An 18,007-nucleotide genomic window follows, 5' to 3' on the forward strand; every position below is an offset into this window, starting at 1 on the left:
AACAATTTGAGCATCTGTTCTACATTTCTCCCATTTTGATCAGGATTGTTTTATAGGGTATTTGATCAAATCGTTTGATAACGATAGTTAGTCTTCCAGTTTGTGTGCTCTTTTGGGCAAAAGGCTTGAATAGAAGGAATATTCAAATTCTACCAAACACATGGAAAAGATGCTCAGTGTCATTAGCCACTAGAGCAGCGTCCTCAAACACCGCCCGTGGGCCACAGGCAGCCCGCCAAGGACATTTACCTGGCCTGCTGGGTGTTTTGCCCTGTTTCGTTATTTTACTTCAAAATAAGATATGTGCAGTGTGCATATGAATTTGTTCATAGTTTTTTAAAAAAAAAACTATAGTCTGGCCCTCCAATGGGTCTGAGGGACAGTGAACTGACCCCCTGTTTAAAAAGTTTGAGGACTCCTGCACTAGAGAGATGCAAACCAAAACCATAATGAGCAACCAGTTCATGCCCATGAGAATAACTGAGATTAAAAACATAATAAAAAAATTGAAAAATAGTTGAGGATGTGGGAGAATGAAAACACAGTGTTGCTCATGTGGCAAACGATGGTTCCTCCGAACTCTGGAGCTAGAACTGCCATGGGACTCAGCAATTGTTTTCCTGGGTCGGTACCCTCAGGGCTGAAAGCAGCGACCCAAACAGATGTACGTATCCAGTGTTTCACTAAATATTCACCAGCAGCAGAAGAAACAAAACGGACTTCCTTGGAGTTGATTCTAACTCACAGCAACCCTGTAGGACAGGATTTCTAGGACTGAACTTTTCGAGGGAGTAGAACCTGCGGACCTTGAGGCTAGCAGCCCATTGTGGAACCTACTATACCCCCAGGGCTCCCAGTGTCAGGAAGAGGAGGAGGGCATGGAGTGTGTGACTACTTGGGTCCATGAACAACGGTCTCCTCTGCAATAGATTAGGAGGTCAAATTGCTATAAAGTATAAAAAGATTTCTTTGATAGCACAATAAAGACTGACTTAAGGATGTGTGGTATTGGAGGCAGGGGAAGTCAGGCCTTCTCAGTACTCCAAATTAAATGAGCATTTCAGTGAAAACAATGGTGTTTGGTGTGAGGGGATGAGTATTTATTAAGCATCTCTGACAAGCATGATGAAGTGGGCTAGGCATGGCCACTTGTTAACATGAAGGAGAATGCTTGCCTAGTTTGGGATGGGGAAAGCTGACCGTGCATTTGGGTGTGCGGTGAAGAATGAGGCTGGTGTCTGGGGGAGCAGGCCTGGACTGTGGGTGAAGATTTGAGAGTCCCCAGGGAACAGCATGTTAGAGAAATAAGTGGGAAAGTACAACTGGCAAAACAGCACAGCAGTCGTCATAGAAATGAAGAAAGACTTTCTTCAAAGAGAGGGAATGACTTTTTCCTGTCATTCAGAGAAGATAACTAAAGCTTGAAAAGATCTCTTGAAAATAGAAATTAAACCTTTTGTCTTCCAATTTTTCTCTCCGATTAATTTGATCTGTAGCTTCAGCTCCATTTTGTCTTTCTACAAAACACATTTCTGGAGTGTATTCTCCTTTAACTCGTAAGCAGGGGACCTGGGATTGATACAGTACTGGTCTGCCTATTGTTAAAGTCTGTTTACTTAGCTCTGTCCCTCACTTTCACATTTTTTTCTGTGTATTCAAGACAAATTTATGAATCTCACCCATTTCCTCCCCTTTCCAACAGCCACAATATGAGAACTCTTCACTTCAGGGGCCATTTTCAGAACCACCAGTATCCAATTCCCAGCAGGAAGAACTTGAACAAAAGCTAGCCTCAGCTGAGAAAGAAGTCTTACAGCTCAACGAGTTTCTCAAACAAAGAATAACCCAATCTACTGAAGAGAAGAAGAAACTGGAGGAGAAGGTAGGCATTTCAATAAAGCTTTATGAGATCAACATTTTTTCACCAAATAATTTGTCATCTACATTACCACCAAGTTCTAGATTTATGTGGAAGTAATTAGTTTTGTGGTAACTTTAAACATGAGTGTGATCTCTGTATGGCATTGTGTTCTCTCTCTAGTAAAGGAGTCTTTCCAAGTCCGTTGCTTCCAGCTTCCCTGTGTAGTTGATGTGTTATCAAAGGCTGTCCTTTTCCCTCTTTCTTTGTCATATTAAACATGTTGTTGTTAAGTCAATTTCAACCCATAACAAAGCATTCTCTGGTCTTGTATCATCTCTAAAATTATTGCCACGTTTGAGCCCATAGTTGCAGCCACTGTATCAAATCAATCTCGTTGAAGATTTCCCTCCCTTTAACTGACTCTCCACCAAGCATCATGCCTATGTCCAGGGACTGGTCCAAACTCCAAAGGATGTGAGACTAGGTTTTGCCATCTGGCTTCGAAGGAGCATTTTAGCTGTCCTTCTTCCAAGACACACTCATTCATTCTTCTGGCAGTCTATGGTATTCTCGGTATTCTTCACCCACTTAGAACTATATTCAGAGACAGCAGTTCTTCTTCCTTATTTGTAGTCCAGCTTTCAGATGTGATGGCTTGGGTGACATTTTGCCCTTTACAGAGGTCTTTCGCAGCACATTTGCCCAGTGAAATATGTCTCCTGATTCCTTTGACCACTGCTTCCATGGGCATTGATAGCATATCCAAGTAAAATGAAATTCTTGATAACCTCAGAATTTTTCCGATTTATCACGATGTTACTTATTGGTCCAATCATGCGGGTTTTTGTTCTCTGACGTTGAAACGTAGCTCATACTAAAAGCTATAGTCTTTTATCTTAATCAGTAAGTGTTCCAAGCCCTTTTTCCTTCAGAAAATAAGGTTGTACCATCTGCAGTACAGTAAGATCTTCATGAGTATCTCTTCAATCTGTTGTTGTATTCTTCTTCTGTAGTCCAGCTGCTTGTATTATTACGTAGCTTACAGATTGAACAAGTAGAGGAAAAGGACATAATCTTGACCCACACCTTTCCTGATTTTAAATCACACAGTATCCTTTGGTTCTATTAGAATGGCTTCCTCTTAGTCTGTCAACAGGTTTTGTATGAGCACTGTTACGTGTTCTGGAATTCCAGTTCTCCTCAGTATAATTCATAATTTGTTATGATACACATAGTCAAATAGCTTTGTGTATACTCAATTAAACACAAACATCTTTCTGGTATTCTCTGCTTTCTGGCAAGATCCACTTAACATCAGCAGTTATATCCCTTGTTCCACCTCCTCTTTTGAATCTGGCTTGAATTTCTGCCATTTCTATGTGAATATACTGCGGCAACTATTTTTGAATGCTATCCAGCAAACTTTTACTTGTGTGTGATATTAATGATACTCTTCAATAATTTTCCCATTCTGTTGGGTCACCTTTCTGTGGAATGGAGCAAAATGTGGATCACTTCAAGTCAGTTGGCTAGGTAGCTGTCTTTCAGGTTTCTGGGTACTTAAACAGGGTGAAATATATTTTGTGAAACATCTCACTTGGTAGATCTTCAATTCCTAGATCCTTGTTTTCACTAATGCCTTCAGTTTAGCTTGGACTGATTCCTTTTATACGGCTGCTTCTTGATCATATGGTACTTCTTGAAATGGTTGAACATTGACAGTATTTTCTGTGTCTTTTTGTATCGTAACACTGGTTTTCGATCTTTTTTTGGATATTTTCCGCATTGTTCGGTATTTTGCATGTAGAAGCCTTCAATATTGCAACTCAAAACGTGGATGTTTTCTTTAGTTCTTTCCATCTTGAGAATTGTGTAGTGTGTTCTTTTAATTTTCTGATACCACATCTTTGCACATATCATTGTAACACTGTCAGCTCGAGCTACTCTTTGAAATCTTCTGTTCAGCTTTTTGTTTGTTTGCTCATTGTTTCTTTTATTCTATGTTTTAGTGCAGGTTTCAGAGTTTATTCTGCATTCATAATGGTTTTTTTCCTTTCTTTGCTGTCTCACAGCACTGGTCTGTGCGCGTTAGTGCTCATTGAGGTACAGCTCTCCCTCTTAAGTTGGTCTGTAAATTCAGGTGGGATATTCAAGGTTGTATTTTGGTTCTCATAAACTTGTTTTAATTTCTTCAGCTTCAACTTGAACTTGCATATGACTAGTTGATGTTATATTCTGCAGTCCTCCCCAGCCTTGTTCTTAATGATGAATGAAGCGTCTCTATCTCTTTCCACAGAGTTAGGTGATTTGGTTCCTGTGTATATTGTACCTGGCAAATCCTGTGCGTGTTGTTGCAAATGGTATTTCTGATAAAGGAGTTGCTGGTCTTGTAAAATCTTGTCATTTCTATCACTAAGGCCACATTTTTCAACTAATTAGTTTCTGTTTCCAGCTCACACATTCCAGTCACCAGTAATTGTCAATGCATCTTGATTACATATTAGATTAATTTCAGACAAAAGATGTTAAAAATCTCCCTTTTAAAAAAATCTTTGGCATAGTGGTTAGTGTGTAAATTTAAATACTAGTTGTAGTAACTGGTACTCCTTATAGATGCATGATATTATCCTATCACTGACAGTGTTGCACCTCAGGAGAGATTGTGAAATGATCATACATGCAATACTGTTTCTAGTCTCTGTCATTGTTAAATACAACTACCAGCACAGCTCACCATATGAATGTCTGCTTCAAAATGGCCAACACCAGTCCATTTTAGCTTTTTCAAGCATTCCGTTTCATTTTTACAATTTCCAATTTCCCTAGATTAAAAATATGTTGAGCATGAAGAGTTAGCAAGTACTGAAACTGGTCTTTCTTTGCTGAACAGAAAACTTGGAAGTTTCTTATAGGGTAAATTCTGATTGCTTACACGAGGGGGTACCCCAAAAAACCAGCAAAAAGCTCTGCTCAGTGGGGCTTTTGTATTATGCATTTTCTTGGTAAGCGAGCATCCAGCAACTTGCTCTGGGTTAGTGCACCCAGTGGCGTTGCCTGGGAAAGTTCTCTTTGGTCATAGTGAATTTTTGCATAAAAGCAGTTTCACTTGAACCTCTTTTTTGTGATGGCCAATTTAAGAGAACAGTGTGTGGCTATGAAATTTTGTTTCCTACTCTGGAAATACGCTGCAGAAACTGTTGTGATGTCGAACACAGCTTACAAGGACAGCATTATGGGGAAAAACTCCAGTGTCCAAGTGGTTTTCCTGTTTCAAAAAAGGTGAAATGTTGATTGATGACAAACCTAGTTCTGGACATCTGTCAACTTCCCAAATGTACGAAGATGTTGACAAAATGTGTGCACTTGTGCTTGAAGACTGATGATGGGCTATTGAAAGAGGGGGGAGTGATCTGGACTATCTTGGAGCTTGTTGCAATGAATTTTAACAGAAGATTTGGGAATAGAGACGGGTTAGGGTCATTGAAAAAAAGAGTGTTGACTTTGGGAAACATGCCATGCTTTGAAAGAACAGCTCCGAAGCGACCAGACTTTGTCCAAGGACGTTACTGGTGACAAGACATGGTGCTATTCTTACGACCCCGAAAGCAAACATCAAGCAAGCCAGTGGAAGATGCCATTGCACCTCCCCTACAAAAGCTCATCAAGTGAAATTAAAGATCAATATGATGCGCATTTTTTATGTGAGGGGGATAGTGCATTGGAGTTTCTTCCACCAGATCAGACTGTTAACCAAACTTTCTATTTAGAAGTTCTGAAAAGATTGTATATCAGTGTGTGACAAAAAAAAGGCCTGATTTGTGGCACACTGGGGACTGGTTTTGCCACCATGACAAGGTACCTGCTCATGCAACCATCACAGTGAGCCAGTTTCGCAAAATACAGCACACCTCTCTTACCCCACACACCTGACCTCACTCCATGCGACTTCTTTTTGTTTCTGAGAATGAAGAGGGACATGAAAGGACAGCGATTTGATGATGTAGAAGAGAAAAAAAACAACCGAGGGAGTTGCTATCAGCCATCCAAACCGATGAGTTTGAAAAATGTTTCCAAGAATGGAATCGCAGATATGACAGATATACTAAGTATGGAGAATACTTTGAAAGTGATAAAATTATTTTGTAAAAAAATTTAAAACATAGCTTTGAAAAAGAATTTGGGTTTTTGGGAACCCCCTCTTACGTAGCTGAAATCTAAATATGCTCACATCACACACACCCTATTTTCTGCCTTGGACCAGATGCAAAAATTACTGTTTTACTTAGTTTTGTGAGTTTTCTTTTCTCTTGACATGTTTTCACCTGGCACAGATAGGAGACATGCTCATCCTGAGTTACTGGAGAATACGTGTGGCACCACTTCTCAGGCTGCTATTTACTGGCAGACTGCAGTTAGACTTCCCCTGATGTTCCTCGTGTATTGTCTGAATAATTAAGTCTTCTACTCAAACGATGTTAGAGGAGCAGGTCTCCCTGATTTTTACAGCAGATTTGGAGATATTGAGACACAGTTGATATCATCTTCATGTGTGTGTGTGTGCACGCAAATTGTGTGATTTGACATTTTTATCTTCCAAAGGAACGTACATGTCTTATCTTTGTCAGATGTATGATGTCTTTTAAATCGGATAATTTGAAGATGATACCACTTTGTTTCGGGTTGTCTATTGCTCATGCTTTGTACAGTTCCATTATTCAGAGAAAGTTTTCAGGAAATACTTGCTTGTGTCGTACAGACGTGGGAGGAATGAAAGCGTTCCCTCACCCAGGGAGTTTTTAATTGAGAGTATGGTAAACATTTCATCTTTTTAAAATGCATCTACCGCTTAATAAAATCAATTTATACCCCTTCTTCCTATTTGACAACTCCTGCTTTGATGTCTGAGGCATTTCAAACTGCATGTGTAAAATGACATTCTTAAGCTACCTTCTGATTGCCCTACAAGTCTCAACGAAACAGCCCTACCCCCTCTCCAATATTCATTGCTGCTGACTCAGTTACACAAGCTAGAAAGTTAACTACGTTAGGAAAGCCCTTGTCAAAGATATAATCTATTATTAAAGCTTTTAAATTGCTTCTTAATATCTGAATCCACTCTTGCTCTGTCTGCTGCCCCATTCTTTTTTCCCAGTTTTATTTATGTTTTTGTGTATGTTTTTATAAAATTGAAAATAATTTATATACAGTAAAATATACTCATCTCAGGTGTTTCATTACTAGCATCGATAGATGCACTTAACCTTCCATTACTCTGGAAAGTTCTTTCTTTTCCTAGCATTCTCTAGTTCTTGTGGGAACATTTTTTGATGATCTCATTTTAAAAAGTTCTTGGTAAGTTCTGTGAAGACTAGGACTGTATTTGCATGTCTCATTATAATAATATATCTTGAGTCTTGTTTGTTTAATTAGAGAGTGAGTTTGTTTACATGATTCTTGCTATGAGGGAAGAAAGGAGAATAAGTCAGTTCCTAGGAAAAGAGGAGTAGGTTGATAAGGAAAAGAACAAAGATGTCCGAGGAGGTCCGGGATGGGATGGCAGCTCCTAATTGAGATAGGGAAAGGTTGCTAATAAGTGCCAGGCTGGACGATACAGTACTGAGTTCTTAAGGCTGGGAAACCAACCTTGTGTGACATAAAAACAGCCATGTATTGTCTCATAGTTTTGTATCTGGAATTCCAGTATCTGCCATCATGATTGCTTCTGGCCCCTCCCCTCCAGGCGTTAGTTGGCTGCAGCTGCAGTGTCACTCACCTCTTGTCTTCCTGTCTTTCCTAAGGACTTCAGTCAGAGGGAATCAGCAGCTCTAAAACCTATCTATGATTGAAGTAGGAATGGAAAGGTACTTGACAAGGGGTGTATGTAGAGGGTGCAGTTAAGATCAGAGGGCTGCAGGTATGCGTGAGAAAGGATGGCATTGTTTCCTTCTGTGTGGGCCCGCCACCATCCACGTCAGGACAGAAGCATTTAATACCATCGCAAGAACTATAAAGCAGTGAGCTGCTCTATACTCAGCTCTTTTTTCATAAGGCTCAGACACCATGCTAATGTGCATTAAATGCATGCCCTCATCAAATCATACTTTACAGAGAAACCCTATGAAATATAGATCATAGCCCCATTTTAAAAGTAGGTAACTGAGTCTCAGAGGGAAGTTGAATAACTTGAATTTTAAATTCATCTGCTAGTTTGGGGGAGGACATTTAAAGAAATTGTAATTCTATAGCTCATTCATTGGTACTACAAATGATTTTACATAAAATTTAGAGGAATGTTCCACTGAACTATTTTATTACAATTATATTTAAGATAAAGTCTGTAAACCTTTCCTAACATAGGACCTTCCTGCTGCTTTTTTAGGAATGATCTCAGTAATGAGTAATGATTCCTGAAAGAAAAAAAAGCAAAAAACTTAACCATTAGTAAGGATATATAAATACACGTGGAAGATTTCTTTCTTTAAATCATTTTATTGGGGACTCATACAATTCTTATCAAAATCCATCCATTGTGTCAAGCACATTTGTTGCCATCATCATTCTCAAAACATTTGCTTTCTACTTGAGCCCTTAGTATCAGCTCATTTTCTCCTCTCCCTCATGAACCCTTGATAATATATCAATTATTTTGTCTCATCTTAACATTGTCTGATGTCTCCCTTCACCCACTTTTCTGTTATCCATCTCCCAGGGAGGAGGTTATATGTAGATCCTTGTAATCAGTTCCCCCTTTCTACCCCACCTTCCACCCACCCTCTAGGTATTGCCACTCTTACCACTGGTCCTGAAGGGGTCATCTGTCCTGGATTCCCTGTTCCTATCTGTACCAGTGTATATCCTCTGTTCTAGCCAGATTTGTAAGGTAGTATTGGGATCATGTTAGTGCGGGGAGAAAGCATTTAAGAACTAGAGGAAAGTTGTATGTTTCATCGTTGCTGCTCTGCACCCTGACTAGCTCATCTCCTTCCCGCAACCCTTCAGAAAGGGGGTGTCCAGTTGCCTACAGATGGGCTGTGGGTCTCCACTCACCCACTTTTACAATATGATTTTTTGTTCTTTGATGCCTGGTACCTGATCCCTTCAACACCTCATGGTCACCCAGGCTGGTGTGCTTCTTCCATGTGGGCTTTGTTATCTCTGAACTAGATAGCCATGTGTTTACCTTCAAGCCCCCAGACGCTATCTCTTTTGATAGCCAGGCACCATCAGCTTTATTCACATGTGGAAGATTTCGTAGTGATGCCTCATTTGTAGATAATTGTTGGAGTTCAGATATCTGTGAATCTGAAACAAAAGATTTGAAAATTGGGAAAAGTGTGGGGGAGAGGGGAAGCTCATAAGTCAGCAGGATTGAAAATTCCAAGGCACGGGGATATGTGATCAGCAAACAACCGAGCTCTGGTAGCTGATACGAGAGTGTTGACATGACAGCAAGAAGACAGTCAACTCCAAGAAAACTAGGACAGACACCTTTTTGTTTTAGAGACAGCATGCTGCTTTTTATGTTACATTTCAGACATTTTAACAATTCTGAATTAGGGAGCATTTTGCAAAATAGGCTGGTTAGTTACATTTACTTCTGTAACTTACAGGGTCATTTGCTAAGCCATCACAGGCATGGTTGATGAGGCATCCAGGAACAACTAGTTCCTAGGCAACTTAGTGGGTGGGGAGCCTGGTATAAGGGCGTGTTATTTTATACCATAGTGACCTTACATGACTAAGCACAACTGCCCCACTGGGTTTCCTAGACTGTAATCCTTTCAGGAAAGATCACCAGGCTCAGCTACTAACGGAAATGCCAGCAATTTAAACTCTCCACCTGCTCTGCAGGAAAAGGATCCCACAGCGACTAGTCTGAAAGAATCCAAAGAGCACCGACTTTCAGTCAGTCAAGGTTTAAATCTGTATCTATATGGATTTTAGTAACATCGCTAAAGGCCCTTGGACTTCATATTTTAAAAGGGTATGAATGGTGTTAAATGTTCTTGGAGGTCATTCCCAAACTCAAACCATTGCTATCCAGTCTTTATTACTCACCGTGACCCTAAGCAGAGTAGTACTGCTCCCTAGGGCTTCTGCAGCTGTCAGTCTTTATGGAAGCACACAACTTTGTTTTTCTCCTATGGAGTGGCTAGTGGGTTTGATCCATAGGCCTTTGGGTTAACATCCCAGCACTTACCCCACTGCCACACCAGGGTTGATTTGGGGTTTTATCTACTCCAATCTGTTACGTTATGGCACACCAGTATAACTCACCTAGTCTAAGAAAGACCAATTATAGAATTTTTTTTCCGCTTTTACCAGAAATACCCAAAGTAGTAAACAGAATCAGAACCAAGGTGTGGCATTGGTTAAGCCCTCAGCTACAATCCAAAAAGTTAACATTTAAAATTCTTGAGCCTCTCTATAAGGGAAGGATGTGTCCATCTGCTTCCATAAAGGTGGCAGCCTTGGATTCCCTATGGCTGTGCCACAGTATGGACTCAAAGGGTCACTGTGAGTCAGAATTGACTCAATATCAATGATGGGTTGTGTTTGTTTGTTTTTAAATGTATCCTGGCTTGGAGAAAAGGCCAGACATTCTGCTTCCAAAAGTCATCCATTTAAAACTCTATGGAAGGAAGTTCTATCTACAGGCTTGCTATGAGCCACAGTCAACTCTACAGTAACTGGCATTACTGTTTTATCAATGTTGTCGATGATAGGGTGAATTATTGATGCTATTGATGGAGTGAGTAGAGGAAATGAGACATAATTCATTTTTTCAGTTGACGTTGTTGTAATAAAAGTTTTTATGCCTGAAAGAAATTAAGCAAAGTATGAAAAGAAAGGATATTGTAGACAAGTGTTAGCTGTAATACAATTACTACCACTTATTTTGCTGGTGATTATGAGTAAAAATAATTTAAAAAGAGCATTGACTGGGATTTGGGTAATTTAAAGTAAATATGAGTCTGGACTACCTACCTACCTTTTAGGCAGCCTTTCATGTACAGCAGGAGTCCTGGTGGTGCCATGGTGAAGGGCTTGACTGACACTGGAAGCCATCAGCCACTCCATAAGAGAAAGGCATCTACATCTACAAGAACGGAAACTGCCTCCAGAGTTTAGTACAAACCCCAGCCCTAGAGGACAGAGTAAAAGTAACCCGTAGGGTTTCCAAGGCGTGAGATGTTTACAGAATCCGACTGCACATCTTTCTCCCATGGAGAGACCGGTTCAAGCACCACCCTTTGATTCGAAGTTGAGCCCTTAGCCGCTGCAGGGCTCCTTTCCGTAACAAGACAGCCTTAGAATCCCAACGGGGCAGTTCTGCTTTGCCCTTCGGAGTTGCTGTGTTTGTTTTAAACTTCTTGAGGTGTTTAAAACAAAATCCATATTGTTTTTAATTGATAGTAAGTATGAGAGAACTTTGAATAGACAGGCGACAACCTCCCCAGTGTCCTTTGGCGGAGTCCAACTCCAGCAGCACTGGGGAAGCTCTCTGAGCCTTGACAGCTGCGCGCAGCAGATAGGTTCTCTTTCTCCCCAAGAACGGCTGTGCTCCTGCAGTGCCGACCCTGCTGTTGATAGCTTCCCCTGCCTCACCTCCATCCATTCGACTCTGACTCACAGCAGCCGATGTAGCTTTTCTGAGGCTGTAGGTCTTCATGGCACCCGACAGCAGCAGCTTCTCCCATGGAGCGACTGGTGGGTTTGAACCATGTGGACCGTGGACTTAGCCCGCTGCTTACCTGGCAGCACCCCCAAGGCCCCTTCAGTGCCATTATTGGGTGTTACAAACAACAACAACAGCTGATACACAGGGATTTACTAGGACTGTGAGTAGTAAGTGTTGTTGTTCAGTGCCTCCTCATTGTGACCTTATATGTACAATAGAACGAACCATTGCCCAGGCCTGTGAAGATCGCCATCTTCGCAGTTGTTCTTCTGTGTGAGACCACTGTTGCAGTCACGGTGTCAGTCCATCTTGCCAAGGCTATGAAGAGGGTATCAAATAGGTCCTAGTTAGCATAGGTCATCCATCCTAAGACAACATCAGTGTTAAGACACACCTTTATTTTATGTACCTCGTAGAAAGAAAATGTGCTGCGAATTTAGTTATGCACAATGCTTTAACAGTAGTCTTGCTTGTCTCATGGGTTGGTCTCACTAGTCCCTCATCTGGTTCTAGGGAATTGGTAAGTTTGGCTTTAGTTGCATTGCTTAGTTCATGATGAGCAATCCTTTTGAATGTATGTTAGTAACAAAACAGCTTTGATTACTTGAAAGTGTCTTCCTTCCTTAGTTCCCATCAAGCATTTAATACAGCTACACAAAACAATAAGAAATTCAAGTCAATCCTCCGGATAGGAATATTTGCTTCAATGATTTAAAAATATTGTACTCTGGGACTCTATATATCTTTCTGGGTGGCCAATAACTTTTGTTTCGATGTCTAATTGTAATGTAGCATTTTGAAAACATTTTAAACTTCATTTAAACTCAACTCGTGTTTTCAACATGTACAAAACACTTTGGCAGTGACAAAGATGCGGACAGCATGGACCAGTTTGCCCATGCGTCAACAGTAACTGCGAACTGCAGTTTATAAGCTACCACCAGCTGTAAAGACAAGCAAGCAAAGAAGAAAACCCCAAAATGTTCTTGATAGGGAAATTTTAAAGAGATATATATCTTTGAATTGATGCAAAGAAGCGTATCTGAATTAAATTGTGGAACTATTGGTAAACTCAATGATGCCTTGGATTGGAATGCGGATCAGAATGACGTAAACCATTAAAGAGTCATACTCTTTTTTTTCTAGCTTAAAACCAGAGATAGGTACATCAGTAGCCTGAAAAAGAAATGTCAGAAGGAATCTGAACAAAGCAAAGAGAAGCAGAGAAGAATTGAGACCTTGGAAAAGTATCTAGCTGATCTGCCAACGCTAGATGATGTGCAGACTCAGAGTCTACAGGTAACATGAAATGCTCACCTTCTAACCATATGAAAACCTGTTGAGTGTAAGTTGACTCTTTAGAAATTTAGCAACTTTTATAGTTTAGTTTTTATTTTGGTGAATTATAAGTTAAATACTTGTGTTTAATTGCCGTTTTATGAACTGAACTTTAAATCAGAAATGTTTGTCATCTCAGCATAAGTGGATCTTTCTTCCTGGCGGTTGATAGGCACTTCCCAGAGAACGTGCATGGTCACTCTCACAGTTTTACTCTAGGGGTGCTTTTTAAAGCACGGCGAGGCTTCTCCCCTCCCCTCCCAGCACTTACTCTTGGCTTTCCCCGTATTCCCTGGGCTACATTGAGCCAGTGCCCTCTTCTACGTGGCTTCTCCTGCTGCCAGGCTCTAGGTCAGTTCCATGTGGCTTGTCAGTAGAGCGTCTCTCAGGGAGTCAGCGTAGAGAGTGTGTCTCCCGCCTCCAAGGAGGAAATACAGGAGTTTCCAGAATCCTCAGGAAAAGTCCATGCCAACACAGGGGCTTCATGGCTGTATGCTATTGACAGGCTAGACTCCACCCCTTCACTCTTAGTCCTCAGATTGATACCAGATACTTGACTAATTTTCATCATTTTCCTTAACATTTCCGTAAAGTTTTTATACTTTGATCTATGACCTCCATTTATTCCTCCGACTTCTGACCATTTTCCTTAATAAAAATCTCTTCTAAAGTCTTTGTACCAATTTGGGGGAGGACTGCCCTTTTAACCTTATCGATATATCTGTGAAGCCTATTCTTCGGTCAAAGGTCTGTCCAATCAAGAGTTTTGACCGCAGCACTCCTGGTCTCTTCCTACACGACGCCCGAAGCGCTGCTCTTCCCTCTCCTTACCCAGCCCCACACGTCAAAGGACATTTCCAATGTCTCTCGGAGGGGAGAATCACAGGCTTAATGCACAGCGTGTGCTTGTTCTGCAGACTGTAGATCTGCAGAGTATTCTGTTTCACACGCATGTAAAAGTTGAAAGGTCACAAGAGGATAAAAGGAATGAACTGAAGGAGCACAGGCGTTGGCATCAGCAAGGACAGAGAACAACACGGGACTGTTCTCTCTGACATTTAGAAATGTCTGACCTCATTCTCTTCATCTCCATTCTTCCACTTCTCGTCCAGACAAAGGGCAGATCTGGTGTAAATAAGAACCGAAGATGGAGACTCTGTGATTTTAACCACCATCTTCATTTCACCATAATTCTTGAGCAGAACAAGAATTTCTAGTAGAAGCATGCTTAAATACAATCCATGTGTTATGAACTTTACTTTTTTTTCCCCTCTCCAGCTTCAGGTTCTAGAAGAAAAAAATAAGAATTTGCAAGCGACTTTGATAGATATGGAGAAAAATCTTGAAGAGATCAAAAAACAGTGTCAAGAGAAAGAGGCACAGCTAATTTGCCAGAAAAATAAAGAAAAGGAGTTGGTAACCACAGTACAGAGGTAAGAAACCTGCAGCAAATATTATATATTAATTTAAAATGACTAAAACTTCTCATAAGTAGTTCGTGTGAAATACTTGCAACATTGCTGCATTGTTCTTAACTATATACTGGTAAGAACCCTAAGAATAGTTTTATTGAAACAAGTTGTCTCAATTAGACATCTCCATGTAGCAGGTGGACATCTTGCCAGGGTTTTCTGTCGAGTAGTCTGTACTGTTGGATGTCTGGAAGTGTTTGTACAAATCTTTTATCTGCTGGCCTTGTTAAAAAATAGATTAAAAAGAACAAAAAAGAAGACTGCAAATATAAAACGGCATTTAATGAAGTGTAATTGATTTTATCCTCTGTGAGCAACAGGTATGGGCTTTTTGACTTGTGCCTCCACGTTGATGCAAGTGTTCTGCCTTATGGGGCTTTAAAAAAATTAATCTAGTTAGAATTGCAGTTAATTTCATTTCTTAGTATTTTTAGCTAGTGTATTTACTAAGCTGGGAAATTGCAATTGAAATCTTGAAAAGTCAGAAAAACTATGTTTATGTGTACGTGCACATGTACTTTTTAATACCACTTAAGCCAATGTCTAGATTGTCGTCTACCAATAGATAAAACTAAAGCTTTATGTAACAAATACATTCTTGGCACACCTATATCAATTATGCAACTCACTGTTCTTGCTCAGAGAATTCCACGCCATCCTGCTTCAGTGTGCTGGCTTCACATTCCCGTGGATGTCAGTGGAGAAAATCTGCTTCCCGGGACATTCAGTCTGAAGTGTTCCTAACAGGGGTTTGAAAATGTAGAATTGTGTACATTTCATTCTAAGAATATTTTTCTCCTTTGTGCGTTATTTACTCCTATTTGCAATTCACTACTTTTCCATCCTCTTTTCTAGTCTGAAAATAGCTTCTTGGCCTATAGTAATTCAACTGTATATTTTTTCTTTCATCTTTATTAATAGTAGGAGATAATATATAAGTGGCCAGTTTTCTAAAGCATTATGATTATAACAATGTTTATGTTCTTATATCAGCATAATTAAAAGTGCTTGAAACGTCTTATATGTATTTACGTCGGATTTTGGGCTATTACCATTTTCTTTTTAATTAGGTTTTTGGAAAATATTGAGTCTCATTCTTGCTATGGAAAAGATTTAGTGCAGTGAATTTCACATAGATACAAATGACCAGAGAAGGTTTTCTAAAGTTGTTCAGTAATTGTATTACTCTGGTGTCAGGTGACTTTGGGAGAAGGGCAGGTTATCTTAGCTGTCTCAGGATTTTAATAAAATATTCCTGAGGAACTTAAGATGTATGTGTGACTGTGCGACGTCTACTTATTTTTAGATATTTCCAATTCCCTATTTATGAATATTTATAAATATTTAAGAACTATTGGTATTATAAATGAAATAAGAAAAGTTTTCCATTAGAGAAGAAGTGTTTGGGTGGAACCACTACTAAGTACCTCTACTATTAGTGAATGAATTTATTATTTTCCTATGTGAATATATTTCATAATCTAAAAATACATACATGAAAGAAGACTTACTTTGTATTTTCCCATGACCTAGTTCGTTTTTATCTTTTTATAGCTGACTCTGTGTGTGTGTGTGTGGGTGTGTATGTAAGTGAGGGATACGTTAATATTTTTAATGTGTTAAGTGCATTTCTGAAATGGTATAAATACATAGAAGTTGTTTGCTGACAATGAAGTGGGGAAAAGTGTTCTAAAATATAAGTAATGAATGAAAAGCAGTAAGGTAATACAAGGTAGTATGCACTACATTAGTAACATAAAATAACCTCTTAAGTGCCATGAGTTACACATCTGAAGCCCTTGTTGCATTAACTAGGACTACTAGTTTTTGGTCCAAAATCAGCATATCCTTTTTCTTCTTTTTTTGAAAGAAAGTAAAAATACAACAAAGCTATAGTACTTGAAAGAAGAAATAAAGTGATAGCAAAATCCAAATTATGAAGGGCCGTTCAGTGCTGTACAACTCCTGAGTAGGAAGACTGGCTAAAACAGGATTAATCTTTGTTTTCTTGCTGCTGATTTTATTTTGTTATGTTCCTTTTAACTCAAATCTTCCTCTGTCATGGCTTGCCTCTGTATTTTTTCCCTTGTTTTTAAATTTATTTTTAATTTGACAAGGAAGCAACTTTTTGTTGTTTCTACTTCAAAAATGCAAAATTGCTAGGTTCAGTAATTGACACAGAAGAGATGTAATATGGGTTGTTTATGGGCAACATGACCTTCTTACAAGTCAACTTTTTTCTGAGTTGAGAATCAAGGGCAAAGACTTCCTGGATTCTTGAACTTCTGTCACAGTCCTCTTAACCAAGAAATCCTTTAGTTTCACATAGGCAGGAAAAACAGGTGTTAGAATGAGGGATCTCATTCGGGCCCCTGGCACCTAAGGATGTCACTTAACAACTGGTGTCTCTGATCTCAAATTTATGGTTTCTGAAAAGATGATTGGCCGCTCTCTGACTATGATCACCACCTACTCGTATCTACCTGAATGTATGAAACACAGGTCTTCACATGTATGCATCTCCTGTTTCTGGGTTTTGATTTATTACTGCTTCATTAAAAAGTATTTTAGACCCAAGACGGCCCTTCAGTTATGCTGAAGTCACCTGGAAGAGCATACTCAACAAGCAGACTTTATCTTTCTAAACAGCTTACAGCAAAAAGTGGAAAGATGCCTTGAAGACGGAGTCCGTCTGCCCATGTTAGACGCGAAGCAGCTCCAGAACGAAAACGCGAACCTCCGGGAGCAAAACGACAGTGCGAGTAAGGTCCGTGGTCACGTTTGACAGCAGCTCTGAAGCCCGCACTGTGTGGATGGGCGCATCGTTTATAGCTTTACTGACAGTTAGTGTGTGTGCTTATGCAGAAAGAACATAGCCATGCAAGTAAATTTAATTAATTTAAAAGCCAAATGAAAGATATTCCACTTTCCAGGTAAAAACAAGGGATATTTTTTATCTGTCTAAATTAGTCTTAGCTTTTATATATATCTAAATTAAAGTCTGTATCTGTTATTTTATTTTTATAATTGGTATAAATTAGAGAAGAGTTTTATCATGACCTGGAGGAAGACTTGCATTTTACATATATGCAGTCTAAATCCTATGTAAAGGAAACAGGGTACAAATACTTGTACTGGTATTAAAGCAATGGAAAAAATTGATTTGACTCAAACTGATTGTTACTTCTTGTTTTTAGATAATAGGCAGCCAACAAGATGAGATTGATGGAATGATTTTAGAAATTCAGGTAAGGAATGCCTTGTGCTCCTTTTAGCTTAGTTATATGTTGATCTGTGGTTATGCTCACCTGGCATAAATTTAACATACAAATATAGAAGGAGATATAATGTTGATAGGAACATGAGGTGAAGTTGAACATTTTTAATATTACTCTGCTTTTTTAGAAAGAAAATGCAATTTGACAAATCAGTTATGAAAAATATCCAATGCCCTCCTTCTAATCAGTCTGTCTCCTAGAAGGCATGTGGCTAAAGTCATCAATGTCCTAATAGCTAGAAACTAAGGGCTGTTTAGAGTTCGCGTGTTATTTTGTGTTACACACGTTTCCTATCTCACAGACTAGCCATAGCGCATGCCCAAGTCTTCTCTTCCTCCTCCCTGTCAGATTCTCTTCAGAATTCTCAGTGAGCTCT

At 39.5% G+C, this 18,007-nt stretch overlaps 1 protein-coding gene across 1 annotated transcript in view; it reads left to right on the forward strand.

Moving 5' to 3' along the window:
- Positions 1 to 18,007, forward strand: part of CEP85L (centrosomal protein 85L) — a 123,036-nt gene that overhangs the window by 92,436 nt on the left and 12,593 nt on the right. Inside the window, exons 6-10 of the mRNA XM_075554624.1 lie at positions 1,703 to 1,882; positions 12,690 to 12,842; positions 14,160 to 14,314; positions 17,003 to 17,120; positions 17,551 to 17,601. Coding sequence (XP_075410739.1) covers positions 1,703 to 1,882; positions 12,690 to 12,842; positions 14,160 to 14,314; positions 17,003 to 17,120; positions 17,551 to 17,601 — 657 coding nt within the window. The remainder of the gene's footprint in view (positions 1 to 1,702; positions 1,883 to 12,689; positions 12,843 to 14,159; positions 14,315 to 17,002; positions 17,121 to 17,550; positions 17,602 to 18,007) is intronic.

Source organism: Tenrec ecaudatus, chromosome 7 (genome assembly GCF_050624435.1).
Source record: "Tenrec ecaudatus isolate mTenEca1 chromosome 7, mTenEca1.hap1, whole genome shotgun sequence".
In the NCBI taxonomy this organism is placed as follows: Eukaryota; Metazoa; Chordata; class Mammalia; order Afrosoricida; family Tenrecidae; genus Tenrec; species Tenrec ecaudatus.